Source organism: Salarias fasciatus, chromosome 8 (genome assembly GCF_902148845.1).
Source record: "Salarias fasciatus chromosome 8, fSalaFa1.1, whole genome shotgun sequence".
Classification (NCBI taxonomy): domain Eukaryota; kingdom Metazoa; phylum Chordata; class Actinopteri; order Blenniiformes; family Blenniidae; genus Salarias; species Salarias fasciatus.
Genome location: NC_043752.1, coordinates 2531733 through 2553444, shown reverse-complemented (window position 1 = coordinate 2553444; position 21712 = coordinate 2531733). Strand labels below are relative to the sequence as shown.

At 45.0% G+C, this 21712-nt stretch overlaps 3 protein-coding genes across 3 annotated transcripts; 1 reads left to right on the top strand and 2 right to left on the bottom strand.

The window, feature by feature from the left end:
- Positions 1–782: 782 nt before the first annotated feature.
- On the bottom strand, positions 783–12070 carry plekhm1 (pleckstrin homology domain containing, family M (with RUN domain) member 1). The gene is given in 13 exon segments (XM_030098586.1): positions 783–2298; positions 2422–2579; positions 2710–2773; positions 2893–3086; positions 3847–3992; positions 4469–5452; positions 6201–6348; positions 7164–7629; positions 8066–8154; positions 8156–8732; positions 8832–9064; positions 11137–11226; positions 11888–12070. Coding segments are annotated over 12 exon segments (3222 nt in total). The 5' UTR covers positions 11191–11226; positions 11888–12070; the 3' UTR covers positions 783–2189.
- Positions 12071–15841: 3771 nt separating this feature from the next.
- Positions 15842–16869, top strand: LOC115393687 (interferon a3-like). Its single transcript, XM_030098795.1, has 5 exons — positions 15842–15973; positions 16077–16169; positions 16297–16446; positions 16550–16633; positions 16774–16869. The coding sequence occupies exons 1-5, from the start codon at positions 15842–15844 to the stop codon at positions 16867–16869; spliced, it is 555 nt and encodes a 184-aa protein (XP_029954655.1).
- A 3093-nt stretch (positions 16870–19962) lies between these two features.
- Positions 19963–20979, bottom strand: LOC115393686 (interferon a3-like). The gene is made up of 5 exons (XM_030098794.1): positions 20848–20979; positions 20652–20744; positions 20375–20524; positions 20188–20271; positions 19963–20097 (listed from the first exon to the last, which is right to left on the bottom strand). Exons 1-5 carry the CDS (start codon positions 20977–20979, stop codon positions 19963–19965), a joined length of 594 nt encoding a protein of 197 aa, XP_029954654.1.
- Positions 20980–21712: the final 733 nt, after the last annotated feature.

Here is a 21712-nt window from a genome sequence, read left to right as displayed (position 1 = left end):
ACTCGTATGTGTACTAGTTTTGTCGTTGAATAGACTGTTTTCTTTGTGCCATACCTGCTCTGACTCCATCGAACAAATAAAGGAGACCTAACGACTACATAATTCCAGTCACAGTTCTGATGCCTTCAGTGAGAATCTACAATGTGAATTGTCATGAAAATAAAGAAAAATCATTGAATGAGGTGGGGTTTCCAGTTTTCCCTTTTGGTAAATCTGAAAAATATATCAATATCAATATCAATAAATAAATGTTAGTTTGTCAGTTCCCGATCTTGTCTGATGGGATCCTTCGGCCTCTCTCGGGTGAACTTTGTTTGATCACACCCAGCGTGACCGTCACAGGAATGTGGCTGTGTGAGTTTGGCAGGACTGTCTTCCTGTTTTTCCATTTTCAGCTTTCTCCTTATAATTAAGAAATTATTTAACAGTGTTAAGTACACCTCTGTGGATCAGCTGGTGGAGCCTGTTCAAACGGGGCTCACCAAACTGCTTTCCCCTCGATGTTCGTCCACAGGCAGAAGAGGAAGAAAGCATTCTTTATTGATCTCTGAGGGAAATTCCTTCTCTGCATTTAACCAACTTTTTCCACAGTTAACCTAGCTTTAACTACACATGATACAAGCAGAGCACGGGCAGCCAAGGTCAAAGGTCATGCTCAGGGCGGGATTTTAACCTGCAAACCTCTGAACACAAATTCACCTCTCGAACCTCTGAATTCTGTTAGTCATTTTAAACATTTCAGCACCTCAGAAAACTTCAAATTAAGCACAAGAGACAGAACGTAACACACAGGCATTTATTCCCACAGTTGTACATCTTCAGTGGTGAGATGAAATAAATACAGACCTGAATTATAACAGTACTACAGTATTGTGAGTTTCCCATTCGGATGTGATATGTTCTGCATAGTTTACTGAAGAAGTAAACCTTGGTCGACATTTGCTCTCTTCAGAGTCGGAGAAGCTCTTGGGGTGTCTGGATGGATCAACGATGACAGCAAATCAGCTCCACTTCAAGAAAACTAATCAATACATCGCTCATTCAGGCTTTCAGAAAATTACAATTGGACATTTTTCTTAATATTTCAACTTTATTCTTAAAACTTGAGATTAAATGCAAAATTATTTAAACCAAAATATTTTTTTCCTTAAGATTTCAACAAAATTAATTAAAATATAGCTTCACTGTCAAAACTTTAAAGTCAAAACTTTTCAATGTTTTAAGATTATTCTCACATTTTCATCTTTATGTGTCACTAACTTGCTGTGATTGCCGAGTCCACCAAAGCTCAAAAAGTTAAGAAACATTACTTTCATGTGCTCAGAGAAATGACAGCTGACAACGAGCTGAAATGTTTTCTTAACAGTCGTTTTTGAGTGCAAATATGCAAAAAAAGAAAGAAAAAGAAAAAGGAACTTCAGTGAAACTGTGTACTCCAATAATTCCCCTAAAAACTAGATCATCACCACCGTGTCTAATCTTCGACTCGTTTGCTTCATTATTCACTCTGAATGGGTTTATTGTGACACAGCACACAAGCAGCATAGCAAAACACTTTTTAAATTTCCTCTGTGGACCTTTGGGACTGCTGTAATGTGTGTGGATCACATTTGTAGTGCCAGTTCCAGAGTTAATACACAAAGAGAAAGTCTTCATATTTACACTGAATCAAAAATATGTAATGCATTGGTGTGATTTCACCTCCTGGTTATGAAAACAGAAGAAAAAAAAACCCGTCTAGGCGACGTGTTTTGAGGAAATAGTGTAAAGCTTCAATCTGAAATTAAAAAAGAAAAGAAGGCACAATCAAAACGTGTTAACTGGAACATCTGAGGTGCTGCTTCCCTCGGCTTCACTGCTGTCCGTGTGTGTGTGAGTGTGTGTGCATCTGAAATGCAGAGCCCACTCCTGTAAACATGGCGTTTAAGAACTAGAATGTGAAGAATGAGCGGATTCCCAGTGGCAGCAGCGAGCTCCGCCGTCACAGAGGTATTCAAGTCACTGCTCAGTAACATTTGGCTGTGAGGTCAGCATCACAAGGCTCGAAGTGCTTCTGCGTTAGTGCAAGGGAGTGGAGCTACTGCAGCACTTCTTCTCTATTCTGCTCAGTCACTCGTAATTGCACTTGAGGTTAGGTCATGTAAAAGCTAGATTTTCCGTTCCTCCCCGCCGGCCCACCGCGGCTGCTCTCAGTCCTGCAGGTCCCGCTCCAGGTACTTCTTCATTCGCTCGCAGCGAGGACAGGAGCGGCCGGCGGGTTTACACTCCAGGTGAAACACGGCTTTACAATCTTTACATCTGGGAAACAGAAACGGTTCACAGTCAGAGTGGAAAGACTCCCAACACCTCACCCAACTAACAGATTTTAACTACACGTCTCACGAATGTGAGAGAATGAATCAAAGCGAAGGCTGGACGTACCGAGTGGTGGTCTCCAACTGGAAAGGGAAGATGATGTCATTGGAGTGGCAGATCTGGCAGAAGAAGCCCCGCTGGGTGCAAAGGTCGCACTGGAACACGTGGCTGGACGCATAATGCAGCAGCCTGAGCAGGAAGTGTGCATACTGGCCCTCTGCTATCTGTGACACAGCAAACAAAAAGGCGTGCGTGCACGTCAGGATGCTTCCCAGCAGCAGCAGCATCAGAGGCGAAAATAACAGGACAGTGAATGAAACTGGATGACATGATTTATGAATTAAGACAGGCTACCTGGCGCAGGTCCAGGACGCTGTACAGCTGGCTGGACTCCAGCAGGTACGTCCGCTGCCCCATTCTGCAGAGGGGATTAGGAAACGCCGAGTTATGACGGAATTAACAAGGTGAGATTATTAGTACCCTGCAGCCAGACAGTGCGACAGAGTGTCACAAACACACACCAACACACACACACACCTGGCCTGGAGCGTCTTGCAGGCTCCGCTGCGGCAGGTGAGCAGGTAGTCTCCCAGCAGGCGGAGCTTCTGCCGCAGGCCCTGAGCCTGGGCCATGGACTCCGAGTGCTTCACCAGCTCGGGGTTCAGCTGCTCCAGGTTCAGCAGAGGCTCCTGCTCCACCTGAGCCAGCAGCTGCACGGCTTTCACCGACACCTGGACAGACGGCAGGAGGCGGGGTCAGAGCGGGGCGGAGGGCGGGGCAGCTCTATGACACATCGGAGGTTTGAAGTGTTTCACTTTCTAGGAGATTTCTGGAATCTCCAGTCCTCTTTTGTGTTGGTCCAGATGTTAGAAACAGCTGACTGAAATAAGCGACGCCTTTTACAATGTTCTGTTTGATAAAATCCTCTCCTGTGTTTCATTCGACACCTGTGGCGTTGGAGCCATGACTCACGTCAATCCACTCGGCGCCAACGGCTCTTCAAGACGAGAACTCTGCTTTTCACCGGCAGACTAATGAGCTGATGTAATCTGAGGCAAGTGTGCGGTTTGGGAATGAAAATCCCTCGTGTGTCCCATCAGTGTCTCGTGTGAAGAAAACATCTGTGAATTTCTAACAGTAATAACGAAATTATCTCTTTTAGAAACAAAAATAGCCACAAAAGGCCACATAAAGCTACTCCTTAATGCTGGCACTCAAATGGGAGAAACTATTTTGTGCCTAATTGGGGTGGAAGGCAAATCTCCTTGTTGAACAGTCATTACAAAAAAAGTATAAAATACTAATAACAAATATCCATCACTAAAACCACTTCATTAAAACAAACACAGAGAGAAGGAAGATGACCTGGAGAACCGCGAGAGATTGAAGCGTCTTCTTTTGCACGAGACACCGGAGGTTTTTTTCCCCCCGCTGGTCTGTGAAAGCTCCCGGGCGGATTCGGACTCTGATCTGAGCGTGTGCGGCGCCTACCTCTCGTGGCGTGAGGTCCCAGTTGTGCACCATGCGGGAGGGGATGACGGTGGTCTCCCCGGTGTGGCAGCTGTCGCAGTAGTACCGGCCGGAGAACTCGCACAGCCTGGCTCTGCCGCGCGACGGGCCGATCTGCTGGGGGCAACCTGGGGAGCAGACGGACAGCTCAAGTCCCCCGATTCACATCCACAAAACTGCACTAAATCCATACGAAGAACACTGGATTATGAGTCTGTGTGCAGATGTTCTGCGCTTTTCAGTGCTTTGTTTGTCGACTCAGGCTGCATGAGACCTAATAGTTCGGTAAATCTCATATGGAAAAAATAGAAATCCATGTATTTCAGCCTACTTGCTGTACACTGGGGGGCAGTGTTGAGTCACACCGGCACCAGGCTCTCCTCTGTCTGGCTCTGAGACACTTGTTTCTTTGTTTCTACCTGGTTGTGGGGTCCAGAGGTCCAGACTGGATCCACTGGGTTGCTTTAACCAATCATGCTAGTTTTAAAAAGTGTTTCTTTGTGTAAATTCAATGAGTAGAAATACCAACAGCAAACCACAAAACCGTGACGGCCGCGTCTCGTTCTGCATCCAGCTAAAGATTCCGAGGCATCTGAACGTTTACCTGCGCACTTGAAGCTCTGAGCGTCCAGTCCTTTCTCTGAGGGAACCGTGCAGAGATGAGCCAGGAGGACGCCGTCTTCCTTGAGCCTGTGCTGCACCAGTCTGTGGAGGTTTCCCGTCAGGCCCGAGGGCACCAGGGCGGGCTCCTCCGAGCCGCCGTCCTCCCCGGACTCCAGGTAGGAGTCCAGAGCCCCGCGGACCAGAGCCCTCCAGGAGCGAGCCTCCTCCGGGTTCTCGGCCCTCAGGCGGAGCGTCTCCCTCACTGTCAGGAGCTTGAAGAAGGCCGGTCCGCCCAGAGACACGTCGGGGACGACGTCCCGGATGTCCCCGATGGGGTGGCTCAGCCGCATTAGCTTCCTTCCCTCGTGCACCTTGAAGCCCTTCAAGGCCTCCAGGGACAGGGAGAAGACCATGGGCGTCCAGGTCCGAGCCTCCGAGTCCACCGAACAGTACAAAACCGCCTCTTTGATGGCGTCCGTCTCCAAGTCGGCGGTTCGATTCCAGTCCAGCTCCAGTGAGGGGGGAGGAGCCTCCTGCGTCGCGCCCGTGCCCGAGTCAGAGGAGGAGAGGCGGCGCTCGGGGCTGGACGGAGCGGAGGAGGGGGACGAAAGCCTCTCCTCCGCGCCGTTCTCGCCGCAGGGCTGCAGCACCTCCCACTGCTCGTCGGCCCGGGCCGCCGGCCGGCACTTGTTCACGGCCTCCACGATCCGGTCCACCCAGTCCTCCGCCTCGTCGCGGTTGGCGGCCCGGAGGTAGAGCCGCTTCCCGGAGAAGGCCAGCTCGAAGCGGCCCTCCGGGTACGTGACGCAGGCGTCCTCGCAGCGCAGCAGGGAGCAGTTGTCGCAGCACGTGCGCTCCTCGGCGTCGACGTACAGGCGGAACTCGAAGGGCGACAGCTCGCAGTAGTAGTCGCGCCACATTCCCATCGCGCCGCGCCGCTCCAGGTGGCCCAGCTTCAGCAGGCCTCGGAAGGGGTTCGACAGCCCTGTTCATTCAGACACAGAGAGAGAGAGCGTCCATGGACATCCAGACGTCTTTAAACATACAGAAATATATAGAAAAAGGCAGGCGAAATGACTGAAAACAATCTTATACTAGTTTGCATTTCCTTCTCTCGGCTGCTTGGAGCTGATGATGTTAAAACCCAGTTTTATTCCTCGGCCGAGACTCTGCTCCTGTTTCATTATTTTTATAATTTCTCCTTATGTAAAGTGCTTCGATTCCACTGAGGTCACAGTTAAAGTGCTGCAAAAGCCGTTTCTGACAGAAAGCAGTCAAATCTCTCCCACGGCCGACTGAAACACTCTGCAGTTAAGCGGTCAAAGAAAATCTGTTGATGAGACGAACAGAGATTAGTCGCTGCTTCTCCATCTACAACATGACAGGTTTGAGTACTTCCTGTTATACAACAGTTTTCTCTGCCAGACACTTCCTCAATCTCACTATGGGATGACTTTCAATGAACTACCAGGTTGAACTAGTGAGGAACATGAAAGTATCACATTCATATGCAGCCTGACCGCACAGTTTCCCCAACACCCAAAAAATTAAAAAAAAATCAGAGAAAATGACGACAATCTGAACATGAAACCATTTAAATGATACAAAATGTGGTGAAAAACGAGTCTAGCTTTTGACCCACAGGCCTAATGTTTGACACCGCCGCACTGAGAGATTCTCTGGCTCTTTTCACTGCAACATTTAGACAAGAGGCGACCCAGGAGACGGTTTACCGATCTGTCTGCGATGGACGACGCTGGGAGGCGACGGAGAGACCTGCTCGTCCGCCGCGGGCGCCGAGGAAGACACGTCCTCGCTGTCGGCTACCTCCTCCAGATGAGGCTTGTAGATATCATCTTCTGAGATCCAGGAATGAGAGTGCTACAAAGCAACAAGCATCAAACATGCTTTTATCGATACTCAACTTCATTATTTCTATAACTTCTGGTCCTGTTTGAGTCTGTATGTAGAAATGTTAAGACATCTCCCACAGCTGCTGTTTGGAAATTACACACTAACAGATGAGTGTCAGTTTATTTAATTCACAACTTCCTGTCACGGGGGGAAGTGTTCAGTCCTTATCAAGCATCAGTGTTTCTTCAGAAGCCTCAATGTGACCATTATAGCAGCACAGAGGGAACTTCTTTCACAGCACAGTAATACTAATGTGACTCCTCGTGATCTCCGAGTGCCGTGACGGCTGAGGGGAAAATATGAACCCGCAATTTTCCAAGGCTTATTGTAAGCCTTGTGTTTCCTCTCAGACACTCAACTTCCTGGAGACTGAGAGTCAAACATGTGTCAGTGGGGATGGTGCAGTCCAATTCTTCTCCCTGTGCAGTTTTCAATGGCTGCTCCTGATTCACCACACTGGAAACCTGATGAATACATTTGCTCTAGAAGCAGAAATAAGCCGGTGGCCCCACCGTCTACAAACTGTGCAAACTGCCAGGCAATTCTGCGTTGACGGCTGGACAATCATTTCTATGTATTTCATGGATGCATGAACTGGAATTAATACGAATCTTTAACAGAGAGAGTCTGTAGCAGGTTATGAAATACAATCAGCCCTTCTTGCTGGATTAGATACTTCCTCGTGGTAAATGTGTCATAATGTCCCTGCACTCGGGCTGTAACCTGGATTTCACCTGGTTAGAAAAAGGAAGCAGTTACATCTCCAAACCTCACAGACTTACCGGAAGTGACTCTGAGGACTCCCTCTTGCTCAGGATGCTGGCGGAGCGGCGTGGAGCCTGATGCTCTGAGGCGTCGGAGCTGCTCCTCTCCGGTGTGGCGGGTTCCGTCCTTTCGGGGACAGATGGACCCTCCTCCTGAACACCCGCCGGGTGCGTCTCCTCCCCGACTGAGGGCAGCTCGTCCGTCTCCACCTCGGCCGAGACGCTCTCACAGGCTGCAGGGGAACGCTCCTCGTCCGCGCTCTCGACAGCAGGCGCTGGCGGTGGCTCGGGGTCGGGCGGCGCGCCGGACGGCAGCAGGTCCTCGGGATCGTTGGAGGGCACCGAAGAACCCTGGATCTCGCTGTCTGAGCTGCTGAAGAGGGCCGTCTCTGAGAACTGGTCGGCGCCGCTGCTGGAGACCAACGAGTCTTCGGGCATGGAGTCCTGACTGCAGTGGCCACTTTCCCGGAGATCAGTCAGCGAGCTGCAGAAGCACAGAGAAGTACGAGCTGATGAATACCTTCTGCAAGCCAAACCGTTCACTTGAAAGAAACACTGACCTGACGAGGCACCACGGATGTTTAAAATGGATTTTTCAACACACTGAACCAGTGGTTTCTTTTTACTGAGTCTCCAAAATCATGCATTAACATTTCCGTCAATTCCTAAGCATCCTTGCAAAATGTCTTAAAAAAAACACAAATTAAATCACAATTTTAACAACCTTAGTGTTATTGATTCCATTAACTTCCTGAAGTCTTCATTCTAAACAACATTAAGTGGAAGCCAACAGAATTCATAACACAGAAAAACAAACTGAAAAGACCAAAAAATGTCAGATTCCTCTTGACATTTCTATTCATGTTGAGTTTCTAAGTCTCATGTTGCAGTCAAACACACATTTGAAGAGATGTACATACTTCTTCTGTGGCCCCTTGGTGCAGAGGTTGACGCTGATGGGAGTGTCCTGATCGCAGGGCGACCACTGCTCGCCTGCCGGGCCGCGCGGGGTCCTGCCCCTGCAGGAGGCTGTCGGAGCTCAGGCTGGACGACAGCTGAGAGGAGCCGCTGGTATCCAGGCTTAAATTCGAGGAGTGGAGGGCCGTCCTGCCGCCTTGCAACGGCTCCGAACCCCTCGCAACTAACACCGGGCAGACTTTATCCAACGTGTCGGAGGAGCCCGACGACTGAGACGCCGAGTCCCACAGTTCTTTACACGGCGGCTTGGAGAAGGCGTGAGCCCCGCCGTTGGCCGGCGGGTCCAGGACGTCCGCCTGGGAGAACGGGCAGAGTCCGGCGAGAGCCAGAGGCGTGGTGGTCCACTCGTTGAGCACGGCGGACTTGTACGACAGGCTGAACGTGAGCGAAGCAAGACCCTGGAGGTAGCTGAGCAGCACCTCCCGCTCCTCCGGGTTCAGGAGCAAGGCACTGGGCTGGTAATGGGCGCGCAGCTCCGAGTCTTCCCGGAACAGGGACGCCAGGTAACACTCCAGGAGGCCGTGGTTGAGGGCGAGCCGCAGCCAGGCTCGACAGCGACCCACATCCGTGCCCACAAAGCTGATTTTCTCCAACTCTGTGACCACATCCCTGGAGAAAACACAGACACACTCAGGCCGAGTTGGTTTTCTTTACTTCACATTACTATAAAAACACATAAATCCTGTCATAGCGCCTCTGCTCACTCACCGGTGGGTGACAGTCTTGAGGAGACTCCAGAAAAACGGCTGAGGGAGGGCCACTTTACGACTGCGGCCCGCCGCCTCGGAGCGGATGTACTTGCTCTTGATACCGTGGATAAAAATGGCTTCCAGGGCACAGCAGAGGAGGTTAGCGTCGCCATCTTCGCTGGTCACCACCGCGTCCGACGTCACATATCGCTTCTGCAAGGCCTTGAGCGACTGTGCTAACCTCTCCTTGATCTGTGTGTGAAGGAGGAAAAAAAATAATCCATGATCCTACGTTACATGTCTTGATGAAAAGCAGGCGGGAAATAACTCAAACAGATGAAAGACGTTCGTCTGCATGTTTTCTGTGTTCCAGTCCACTGTGCAGTAGCGAAACCAAGATCAGCAGAGATGCTACATAACACAGGGAAGAAATTCTCAATGGTCACATAACTGACATGACGAAAAGACACAATGAAATCATAAAACCTACATTATGAAACAGCTGGAAGAACGAAAGCCATAAACTGAGCAACACTTTGGACTTTCAAAGTTTGAGGAGGCTGCACTCAGGAGACCTCTTATCTGGGTAACAACTTAAACCTTACAATAACAGAAGCAGGGCCAAGCCCTTAACACGAACACACTACTGAAGCAAGTCAGTGGCAAAGAGATAAAGATAAACCACAGCGACAAAAGGAAAGCTGACAGGAAACGGTGGACGAGGCCTGTGCTGATGGGTGATGTGGATGTGTGGCAGACAGGAAGCACAAAGATGGTAAACAACATCCAGCCATTCCAAAAACAGGCCAACAGACAGAAACAGAAAAGTTTGACAGCTGAGACAATCAGTAATAAGAATCGTAGATGCATACCTAAGTATTCACATCAATACCGTGTTTGCTGCTTTATTCTGTGCCTTTCCTGTTGAATTTAGCACCTCATCTTCACTTAGATCTATACACAAACAAAACTTGAGGAAACAGTGAAGAACATCCTGAACAGACAGGGGCCCCGTTTACACCACACTGTTGGTCGGTGCCACTGAAAACAACTCATTGAAAATGGGTTGGAAAGCGCTACGACTCGATCTGTATGTAGACGGAGGAAGTGCTGCTACTGTCTATTGGCTCCACTGCTGTGGTAAAGCATTCCAATGCACATTTGCTTTTTGACTTTTATTTTTTTAATGTTCGAAGCAGCATTGCTCATGGCGACATCACCCTCTCCACGCAAGAAACGCTGCTGCTGGGTGCACAAGAACCAGTCAGTCCTGTTCAGACCAATCTGGTAGAGTCTACAATGACAAGATCACCTGGTGAGAAAAACAATCCTGCTGCAGCCATAACATCCCTCAATGACACAACGCTGACTCTTCACGCTTTTCATGGGCGATGTTCACAACTCCCGGACGAGTTCATCGTGGATGAGATGCTCTGGGTAAACAACGTTTGGAATGTGCTTTATCAGCTCGTTACAATATTCAGAAATGTGTGTTTTTTTATTTCAACAGCCTTACAGCCTGCGTACAGGGGTTCCTTTAAAGGACAGTGGCGCTCAGATAAAGCAAATGAAAACACAACTTTTGAGAAGTGCTTCCACGGTGGAAGCTTTTGAAAACACTCCGACTCTGTTGATGTGTAAACGAGGGAAAATGCAACTTTCTGGAAGCTTTCGAACTCAAGTGTGGACGGTAGATATGCTGCTACCGAACACGAGAACGGCTGCATGAAATAGCTCTTCTGCACATGGGCCAGTAGATGGACAAAACAATGTTAGCCTCCAAACTCATTATTCTCCTGGGACATGGTACAATCCAACTTGGATGTCTGACCACACAAGATATGTGTGTGTGGTTTCTCAAAAATCAACCAACAGACCCTACATGCTCAAAATATTGTTTTCTACCATGTCCGTGTAAACACACGCTTTTCTTTTTACAGAAAGTTGTGTTAATGAAAAACTTCTCTGAAAGGAAAAGTCAAAAACAAAGCATGTTCACTTGCAACACTGTTGTGTAAATGTGGTTTGAATCCCAGGTTTGTGACATCTCCCTCTGCATGCATGGGTTTTCGCAATTACCTCCTTTAGTCCAAGAAAATGTGTCCAAGATCAATTACTAACCCTTAATTTACCCATAAGTGTGAGGTAAATGTGTGCATGTTCGTCTGACTCTATGTATTTGTCTTGTGATCGACTGACACCCTGTCCAGGGTGTACCTGTCTTTAATAATAATCACTGCTGGAATGGAAGAACACGGTGAAAGAGAAAACAGATGGTTGGATATATAAGATGCGTAGGACTCTCAGTCTTTCAGTAATTTTACCTGTTTGACATCTTTCGCCTCGGGTGGCGTCTCTGGTGTTTGTGTGGCGAGCATGGCACCTCTGTGGAAGGTTTACTCCTTCATGGCACTCTGAAAAACAGAGAAATCTTGTATAACTCACATCACCACAATGGCATCTGGCCTCTTTTGATAAACATCTAACAAGTTGTGCAAGCTTGCAGGCAGACAGGCAAAACATGTGATGATTAGAAAGCATATTTTTTCCATCCCCCTTGTCCTATTTGCTGCCAGTATGAGGACGACTTCCCATCACAGGACTCATTTCTGTGACACTTCTGCAGTGTCACGGTTTCAGTGAGTAACCACTCAGCCATGTGATCTGATTAAAGAGGACCATCTGAAGGGAAGTTACTATCAAACTTCCCTCCTGTAACATATCACTCAACGGCACTGTGAGGGCAAAGCAGGATCCTCATGACAGATTCCGTGACATGATCACACAACCCAAAAGGACAGGCTTAAATACCCAGAGAGCTCTAAATAGATTAACTTAAAGCACAGTTTGTTTGTTTGTTTTCAGGGTGTGAGTTTCACTTTAACCCGCACAGTGCTGGACATGTCAGTGCAGGCGACCTCAGCAAACTGGAAGCACAAATCGTTTTTGTTGGATTCACTCGATCTGTCGTAATGTCGCATTGTGTAAACGACGAGCTGTTGTGAAAACAATATTTATAATCAAACACGACCAGTAAGTAGCATTAGCAGAGGACGGGGCTGCTAGCTTCCTTACCCGGAACAGATTGGCAAAACAGACGTATTTCTTTCCAGAAATGCGGTAAATCCAGCCGCGGATCTTTTAAGGCACATTAATCCGTACAGTCGCTCTCCATAGCTGCTGGCGAAGACCCCGAAAAAACACAAAAATGTAAAAAATGAGGAGAAAATCGCGACGCCTTCTCCCTTCCTCACACTCTCCGACTGAGGACTGATGCATCATGGGAGCACGGCACGGCTGGACGAGTGATGCGTTCAAGTCCATCACTGAATACAGAAAATTGATATTTCACAACATCATTAATGCTTTATGGACATTAAATATTCAACTTAAGAGTTGCAAATAAGGCATATCTTCCGATATGAATATTTTTATTCACTATAATTATAGATTATATTTTGAATTATTTCAGAGAATGCAAAAGAAAACCCGTAACATAATGTGACCTTCTACTTTACGAGTATCCTGAATGCATCATGTCATCCAGGCGTGTTGATGTTGTTTAAGTGCTGACACGTGAGGACTTCATGTTCCCTGTTCACACTGGACACCCTGAAAAAAGTTTGCTTCATGTTCCCTGTTGAGAAAACAGATTTAAAGACCTTACATTCATGTTCATACAACAAAAACGAAAAAAGTTATAGGCTGACAACAAAGCAGGAAAAAGGTTTACTTCACAATGCCTGCTATGACTGCAAGCACTTGCGCTTCATGGAAATTAAACATTAAAAGTTAACTCTTCTTTATTTTTTGTTTGTCTGAGGTAAAGAAAGGGAAGTGCAAACTCAGTCGTTTAATACTGTATCCAGGAAGCATTGATGAATCTACAAACTGTTCAAAAGTTCAGAAAAAGGTGAAAAACACCCACAAAGACATACTAAACAACTGAACCCAAATAGAATGTTGACTAAGACAGACACAAACCAGTTAAAAGTAGACATATAAAACTCCAACGTGAAGTAAAGCAGTAGCTAAAAAAAGGACACTGACACAAGCAATGGAGCGAAATCGAATTACAACGTGATGGGAAGTGTACACAAAATGACAAGAAAAGCAGTAAAGAGACATTAAATCACATGAGGACACAAACCACAAGTGGACTGAAGTCGGAAAATGCAAAATATATACGGACAAGACAGGACAACTGAAACAAAACACTAATGTATGAATGACACTATCAAATGCTTTAATCCGTCTTGCTTTCCAGAGTCAGTTGACCCCTGACCCCATTCAGAGAGCTGCACCTCTGAACTTACAATTTTACTTAGCAGACGCTTGTGTCCAAAGCGACGTACAACAGTGGGGGCAATTCAGGGTTCAGTGTCTTCCCCAAGGACACTTCAACATGCAGACAGTGGGAGACAGGAATCGAATTCACAACCTCCAGATTGTGGGACGACTGCTCTCCCCACTGAACCACCGCCGCCCCTTAGTTAGACCAGAACTTAGTTCTGGTTCTGCTGCTTCTGCAGACGTTGCTTCCTGAAAAAGGGAGGGTTTTTTTTTTTTTCGTATCTTCACCTTGCTCTTGTGGAATAGTTGGGGGGAGGGGGGTCGGTAAAATTGCCACAAGCTGGCTATGTTCTTATTGGCGTAATATAAATAAAACTGAAATTAATTCATAACCCACTCTTGAAACCAAACAGCACTGTGGGGCTGCAACTGACCCCAGCTGATTATGGGAGGAGGCATCCTGAAAAAGTAATGTCCAGTACAAGACAAGCACAGACAAAAAGATAAAATAGTGACATCTACAGGCGACTGAACTGAAATCAATGACCTAAATGATCAAACCTGGGAGATTCCTGCAGTGAGGTGAGAGTCCCACCCACAACACCACTGTGTGGCCTCAGCTTATCAGTTGTCACACATAGATAAAATATAATAAATCACTTGGGAGAGTCTGATTATGTTGTATCATAATTCCCTTATACATTGACTTCCATTTGTCCTGACAATTCTTCAATGTTCCAGAGTCCAGTTCATGTCATTACTGCACAGGTGGCGTATGGAGTGAACCGTCACAGACCCACAAAGCTAGGTTTTCCAAAAGAAAGTTGTATGTTTTTCTGACTTCTCTCCTGGTCTGTTCTTGTTCTGTTCACTGGTGGTCTGGATGGCAGTAATTGAGCATGAACCAGTGATGAATTGTAATAGGAATGTTTGCTCTCTCCCTACATGTGTCCTCTTGACCTTTGAAATACACTGCTGCCTTTATTTGTCTTTTAGTCTTCATATTCAAATGAAAATTTGGTGCAGTGGCTCAGAAGACAGCAGGACTACTGACAGAAACAGTGTATGGAGAAAAATAGAGCAAGATACATTAAAGAACGTTTGTACAAAAAAACGCACAAACATACAACCTGTGTGTCCAACTACCACCCCAATGAGTCTAAATAATGCAACAACATCAAAATCTGTCAGTCATGGTTTTGTCATTACATTGTAAAGAGGAAATGAGATTCCAACCTGAAAGCAGTTTGAACAGGAAGTGGAGGACGAGTGTGTCCATTTCCAATTGAAAATTGATGTGTTTGCCTCTGTGGAAATATCAATAAGACATTTGTCCGTGCTAAAAAAAAAAAGTGTCAGTGTCAGGAATTAATAGTATGTGAAATTTTAATTAAAGATATCAGTTCATTTAATAAAGTAGATTGTTTCTGGGAAAATTGTGTGATCCTGTAATTGACCTATTTACACAAAGATTAAACGATTGCGCTACATTCTCTAATTACAAAATTATCATACAACGGTTGGAATCTATCGATAGTACAAGTTTACACTTCAATCTGATCATATTTTGTACAATACGGCTCCTTTATTTGCGCAGGAGGATAAATCTTGCCCATCACCCGAAAGCACCAGACATATACTGTAAGCTACTCAGAGTGATCATGCAGAGAAATCCTACGGAAGGGAAACATGCAAACTCTGCAAACAAATGGTCAGAATTAACTTATCGCGACTGCAAAGCGTCTCCACTTGACAGCAGTGCTCGAGACAAAACCAAAACACTGAAAAGCGAAAGCAGGTGATGAAATGCTCAGCCACACACGTGGTCATTCCTCAGAAACGCGCCTGTAGCGGCTGAAAATGAAAGGATGAATGTGCGTTTAGGTGACGCGCGACGCACGCACCTTCTTTTCAGTTTTCCTTTGCGGTGGAATGTAGACACGCCGCGTTCAGAGCGCAGCGCCAACAATGATGTAGATTTCCCACACACTGAGAGGAATAGTTTTTGGAACACGTTTGTGATCCACATGTGCAAAGGTGGTTTTAATCTGATTTAAACTTCACCTCCACGTTGCTTCTTTTATTAGAAATTTAATGGGTTATTTAATTTTCACATTTTTCACGTTTTTCTTAAAAAAACAAACAAATTCGCAACTCTTCGATATTATCGTTGCACTTTTGATTCAGTGACAATAAATGTGTAACATTTGAACGATGTTTCTGAGTTTGGAGTTGATCCATGCAAACGCCCAGTTCACATATAACAATGCAGGAGTTTTTTCACCTCGGAGCGCCAATTGAAATCCGAAATTCATTATACATGTATGAGGGAGTGTTTTAGACCAAGAGATGGTTCACTACATTTTTCTTGTTTTTTTTTTTTTTGTTTTTTTTTTTTTGCATGAAACTTTATGTCAATGAAACGCTTCCATTCATTCATTTTCCGTGTGCAACGCGCTTCTTTTTACGCACCACCTTTTCTAATGAAGTCTTACACGTGGACACAAAATCCAACCTCAGATGTGTGACATTTAAACTCCAGTGTGTGCGACTTTTGGATTGAAGCGTGTGAAAGCCGCACTTGACTCTCAGGCAGTGATTCCCCGCGTGGATGTCTGAAAAGCGAAAAAGGTGCGCTCTGCTTTAAAAGAGGCGCTGCAGGTCTGCTCCCTCACTGCACCAGCACACACCTGAAGACTGGCTTCAGACAGCAGACTACTTGAATTTCCTGTGAAGATGCTCAACAAGATGCTGTTCGTGTGCCTGTTTGTGGCTCTGTTCAGTGCAGGCTCCTCGCTCAGCTGCAGGTGGATGAATGACAAATTCCAACAACACAGTGAAGAATCGATGGCTCTGCTGGATCACATGGTGAGAGCATTCTTTCCTCTCTGTTCACAGCTCACTTCACTTTATTCACTGTTCATTTGTGGTGTTTGCTCAGTGTAACTCTTGACTTGTGTGTGTGATGCAGGCTAATAACTCCACCAACACCACTGAGGATGCTGAGCTGGACGCCTCTCTGGCCTTTCCTTACAGTCTGTACAACCAGGCGTCCAACGCTTCAGTGAGTCCTCCTCAGCTACTGTCCACCGCTGCTTTAAGACGCCATGTCCTGAGAATAAAGTCCTGTGAGCGTCAAACACTGGGGGTGGATGTATCTGTGACGCCTCCTGATGTTCTTGTGCTTCCAGGATGAGGACAAACTTGCTTTCATAGTTCATGTCCTGAGGGAGGTGTGTGGCCTGTTTGAGGAGGATTACAGCGCTGCATCATGGGAGGAGAGCACAGTGGAGGACTTTCTCATTGTTCTCAACAGACAGGCTGATGAGCTGAGCTCCTGTGTAAGTTCACAACCAACCACATCTCTGTATTCCACTGATCTGACTGAACCTCTGCCTCATGATGAATATCAATGAAAATCTTTTCTTCTTCTCGTGAATTCAGATGGGAAGTCATGGCCGCAAGAAGAAGAGTCCAAAGCTCCAGATGTATTTCAAGAGACTGTCACAGCTGGTCCTGAAGAAAAAGGTGAGCTGAAGTCAGATTGTGGGTTTACTGACATGTTTTGTGGCACGTGGTGATAAGTGTGTGTGTGTGTGTGTGTGTGTGTGTGTGTGTGTGTGTGTGTGTGTGTGTGTGTGTGTGTGTGTGTGTGTGTGTGTGTGTAGGAGCACAGTGCTGAAGCCTGGGAGCTGATCAGGACTGAAATCCAACTTCATCTGGAGAGAGCTGACCTGCTGGCTTCATCTCTGATCGACGGCTGAAACCTGCCTGCAGATCACATCCACCATGGAGTCTCTGCTCTGATCCAGAGACTTTTACTTATTTATTTATCATGACATAAATTATCTATTTAACTTTTTTTTAAATTGTTTTTTATCTGATGGTTATTTATTGGTGAATATATTCTATGTTGATCAGCATTGCTATTTATTTATTTATTTATTTATTAGTTATTTATTACTTATTTATTACTTATTACTTTATTACTTATTTATTACTTACTTATTTATTATTACTTATTTATTTATAAGTGAAATAAATATTTCCTATATTTCTGGTACATTGCTCACATATTTACTTATTTTTTGCTTTTTTTTGCTTTTTTTTTATTATGTGAATAAATCAGCTGTTAATCACTTTTCTTTCAACTACAAACAATAATAAAATTTTTGTAACAAATGTAAATTTGTTTGTACTTTTAATCCTTGCCAACAGAGGGGATTTCAAGGGATTGTTCACATTTCTGATACATCTATTCTGAAAAAATATATAGCTGCACATATCACACAAATCCCTTTGACACTGGGTCGAAAAACGTCAAACACAAAAGTGAATAGTCTTGAGACTTTGAAGGGGAACTTGGATCATCGATGGATTATGAACTTACCAAAATAAGGTCATAGTTCAAGTCTTTGGACACATGATGGTAACGGCAAGAATTAGAATAAATAGAACTTAGTAGAATAAGAGAGAGATGCCAGAAGGGGACCAATGGCTGGTGATGAGCTGCATGTCATCTTTCCTCTTGAAAATAAACCAGTTGTATCTGCCTGACCTGTTGTCCACCTCAGTTTACCACACAGACATTTTGATCATCAGTTTTTTGTCCCAACTGCTGACCTGCAGGACAAGGTCACGGTAAAACTGTGAAGAGGAGCTGATGTTCACCCTTGAGACGGACGATTCTGCTCTGCCTTTATCAACAAATTCAAACTGATGGACGATGATGAAATAGAGCAAACTCTGACGTGTTTCCCTCCAAGACCGATCTGGATCAGTCTCCATCCATCTTCCCATCATCTCAGAGCCTCCTCCCTGTCCCTTCTGAAGGGAAGCATCCCCACAGCATGATGCTGCCTCCACCATGATTCTCAGTGGGGATGGTGTGTTCACTGTGATGTGCAGTGTTAGTTTTCCACCATGCGTTTGGTCCAAAAAGTTCAGTTTTGGTGTGTTTGGAGTAGAGCTCCTTCCTCCATGTTTGCTGTGTCTTGTTTCACCAGTGTCTTCTGATCTGGTTTGAGTGCAGGCTGTGGACAGATTGTCTCCCTGAGCTGATCTGCAGCCCCTCCTGAGTGCCTGGTTTGCCAAGCAGTCCTCTTCTACAGATCTGCTCCCCTGACTGCCTCTGAGTAGCCTGGTGTGTCTTGTTAGCTATTTAAGCCCTCAGTCTGTCATACTGGTAAAAATCCACTACAGCGTTTCATTAACATCGACAGATATTCTATTACAATTAAAACAGACCCAGCTTACAAGGTTTTTACAGTCGCTGCATTGGCTCCCTGTCCGCTTCAGGATCGATTTTAAGGTTCTCTTATTAGTTTTTAAATGTCTTAATGGCCTTGCGCCTTCTTATCTAGCTGACCTGTTTTTACCCTATCGACCCTCGCGGGCCCTGAGGTCCTCTGGCAGCGGCCTATTGTGTGTTCCTAAAGCTAGAACCAAAACCCATGGTGAAGCGGCTTTTAGCCACTACGGCCCCCGCCTGTGGAACAGCCTGCCGGAGAACCTCAGGACCGCAGAGACTGTTGATAGTTTTAAAGGGAGGTTGAAAACACACCTTTTTAATCTGGCTTTTAATTGACCTTTTATACTTCTTATCTCCATCATTTTTATTTTTGGTCATTTTAATTTTTAATATACTTATCCTATTTATTCATTCTATTTTTACTATGTACTTTTAATTTAATTTATTTTATTTTCTATTTTATAATCTTATCTTACTTTTTATTTATTTATATATATTTTTTTATTAGCTTTGTATCATGTCTTTTTAACATCTGTTTAGCTCCAGTGTTTCCTCAGGGGGGTCCTTCACACCGGGAGTTGGTCCCGGTCCTCTGCTGGGGTCGCTGCGCTCGAGTCCTCTGGTCCTGGCTGGCCTGGGGTCTCCACACCTTGGTGTGCGGGATCCCGTTGGTCTGACGGGGTCGGGGGTCGAGCGCTGGTGCCCCAGTACTAATGACCTTCGCCTTCTCCTGGTGTGAACGGCCCCACTGGTAGTGTTTTCCCATGATGCTTAGTGCCATGCCATGTCTCCTCTGCCTTGCTATGGGCATAAATTGGGTGTGTGTGTGTTTGTGTGTATGTGCGTGTGCGTGTGGTGTACACTTATTGATGGTGCAGCTTTTATTCTTTTTTTTTTTTTAATGACTTTTTTTTTACTGTTAGGCACTTTGCGTTGTTTTTATTATCATGAAAAGTGCTATACAAATAAATAAAGTTTGAAGTTTGAAGTATGACGACCAAAGCGAGGCACTTTTTAAAAAAAACATTCTGAAAAATACATTGAAAAGCTTCTTGTGTTTTTATAAACCAAAGATATTTTTTTCCTTTGCAGACACTGAAAATGCAAACAAGTTTCTAATTGTTTGAAACATTTTTTTTTATTATCTTTCATAGTTAAAACACACCTGACTTTTAGTCATATTAGAAATAAGCAAATAAATATCGAGAGGTGAGCAACTCACCGAAAAACACAAAATGTTAGATTTTTTTAAAATAGATAAATAAATAAATAAATAAATAATTACAAATACTGGACAACTGCAAACATGAATTAAAACAATAAATACATGCAAATTAGCAAATACATTTTTAATAAATAAACAAGCAAATATATAACTAAAGCCTTGATGTGATAACAGATGGGTAAAATTAGGTTGGATTTGAATCTGAATACTGAACAACATCTGATGAATAAAACAGCTAAAAACAATTTTTCACTTGACAGATAAATAAATGATTGTTGTGGTTGATCAGAATTAAACACAATTAAAGTGCCGTTTTACAGGAATAAAAAGTTATGAAATAAATAAATAAATAATTTAAGATCATGATAGATAAATAAGTGATTAAATGAAATCAGAGACTCCATGTTGGATGTGATCTGCAGGCAGTTTGATCAGAGATGAAGCCAGCAGGTCTGCTCTCTGCAGATGACGTTGGATTTCAGTCCTGATCAGCTCCCAGGCTTCAGCACTGTGCTCCTACACACACACACACACACACACACACACACACTTATCACCATGTGCCACAAAACATGTCAGTAAACCCACAATCTGACTTCAGCTCACTTTTTTCTTCAGGACCAGCTGTGACAGTCTCTTGAAATACATCTGGAGCTTTGGACTCTTCTTCTTGCGGCCATGACTTCCCATCTGAATTCACGAGAAGAAGAAAAGATTTTCATCCATATTCATCATGAGGCAGAGGTTCAGTCAGATCAGTGGAATACAGAGATGTGGTTGGTTGTGAACTTACACAGGAGCTCAGCTCATCAGCCTGTCTGTTGAGAACAATGAGAAAGTCCTCCACTGTGCTCTCCTCCCATGATGCAGCGCTGTAATCCTCCTCAAACAGGCCACACACCTCCCTCAGGACATGAACTGTGAAAGCAAGTTTGTCCTCATCCTGGAAGCACAAGAACATCAGGAGGCGTCACAGATACATCCACCCCCAGTGTTTGGCGCTCACAGGACTTTATTCTCAGGACATGGCGTCTTCAAGCAGCGGTGGACAGTAGCTGAGGAGGACTCACTGAAGCGTTGGACGCCTGGTTGTACAGACTGTAAGGAAAGGCCAGAGAGGCGTCCAGCTCAGCATCCTCAGTGGTGTTGGTGGAGTTATTAGTCTGCAGCACACACACAAGTCAAGAGTTACACTGAGCAAACACCACAAATGAACAGTGAATGAAGTGAAGTGAGCTGTGAACAGAGAGGAAAGAATGCTCTCACCATGTGATCCAGCAGAGCCATCGATTCTTCACTGTGTTGTTGGAATTTGTCATTCATCCACCTGCAGCTGAGCGAGGAGCCTGCACTGAACAGAGCCACAAACAGGCACACGAACAGCATCTTGTTGAGCATCTTCACAGGAAATTCAAGTTGTCTGCTGTGTGAAGCCAATCTTCAGGTGTGTGCTGCTGCAGTGAGGGAGCAGACCTGCAGCGCCGCTTTTAAAGCAGAGCGCACCTTTTTCGCTTTTCAGACATCCACGCGGGGAATCACTGCCTGAGAGTCAAGTGCGGCTTTCACACGCTTCAATCCAAAAGTCGCAGACACTGGAGTTTAAATGTCACACATATGAGGTTGGATTTTGTGTCCACGTGAAAGACTTCATTAGAAAAGGTGGCGAGTAAAAAGAAGCGCGTTTACGCACTGAAAATGAATGAATGGATGCGTTTCATTGTCATGAAGCCAAAAGTGCAATGAAGTGCTGTAGAACTTTCAGAAAAAATAGCGTCTGGGTACAGGTATAATGAATTTTCAGTTTGAATTAGCGTCTTGAGTGAAAATCTCTCACATGGAATATTGACATAAATTTTATGAACGTGTGTTTTACTTCGTAGGAGAGGAGTTCTTGCATAAAAGAAAATAGAAAACGAGAAGGAAATAAAATAAAAAAACAATAACTAAATAAAATGAAAAGCCCCAAACCTGCTTTTTAATTACCCTTTTAATGAATGACAAGTGAAGCATTTCTCAGAAAATATGAGGACAAAAAATAAAAATATAATAATAATATGCGGTTCGTTAAAGCTTCTGTGATTTCACAGTGGTCGTGTGTTAAAAAATACTGCAAAAATATTTTTTATTATTA

Excerpts from the sequence above, each read along its gene's own strand:
- LOC115393687 (XM_030098795.1), top strand. The coding sequence starts at position 15,842 with ATGCTCAACAAGATGCTGTTCGTGTGCCTGTTTGTGGCTCTGTTCAGT. Across the intron at positions 16,170-16,296 it reads ACCAGGCGTCCAACGCTTCA|GATGAGGACAAACTTGCTTT; the intron begins GTGAGTCCTCCT and ends TTGTGCTTCCAG. Across the intron at positions 16,634-16,773 it reads AGCTGGTCCTGAAGAAAAAG|GAGCACAGTGCTGAAGCCTG; the intron begins GTGAGCTGAAGT and ends GTGTGTGTGTAG.
- LOC115393686 (XM_030098794.1), bottom strand. The coding sequence starts at position 20,979 with ATGCTCAACAAGATGCTGTTCGTGTGCCTGTTTGTGGCTCTGTTCAGT. Across the intron at positions 20,525-20,651 it reads ACCAGGCGTCCAACGCTTCA|GATGAGGACAAACTTGCTTT; the intron begins GTGAGTCCTCCT and ends TTGTGCTTCCAG. Across the intron at positions 20,272-20,374 it reads CTGATGAGCTGAGCTCCTGT|ATGGGAAGTCATGGCCGCAA; the intron begins GTAAGTTCACAA and ends TCGTGAATTCAG.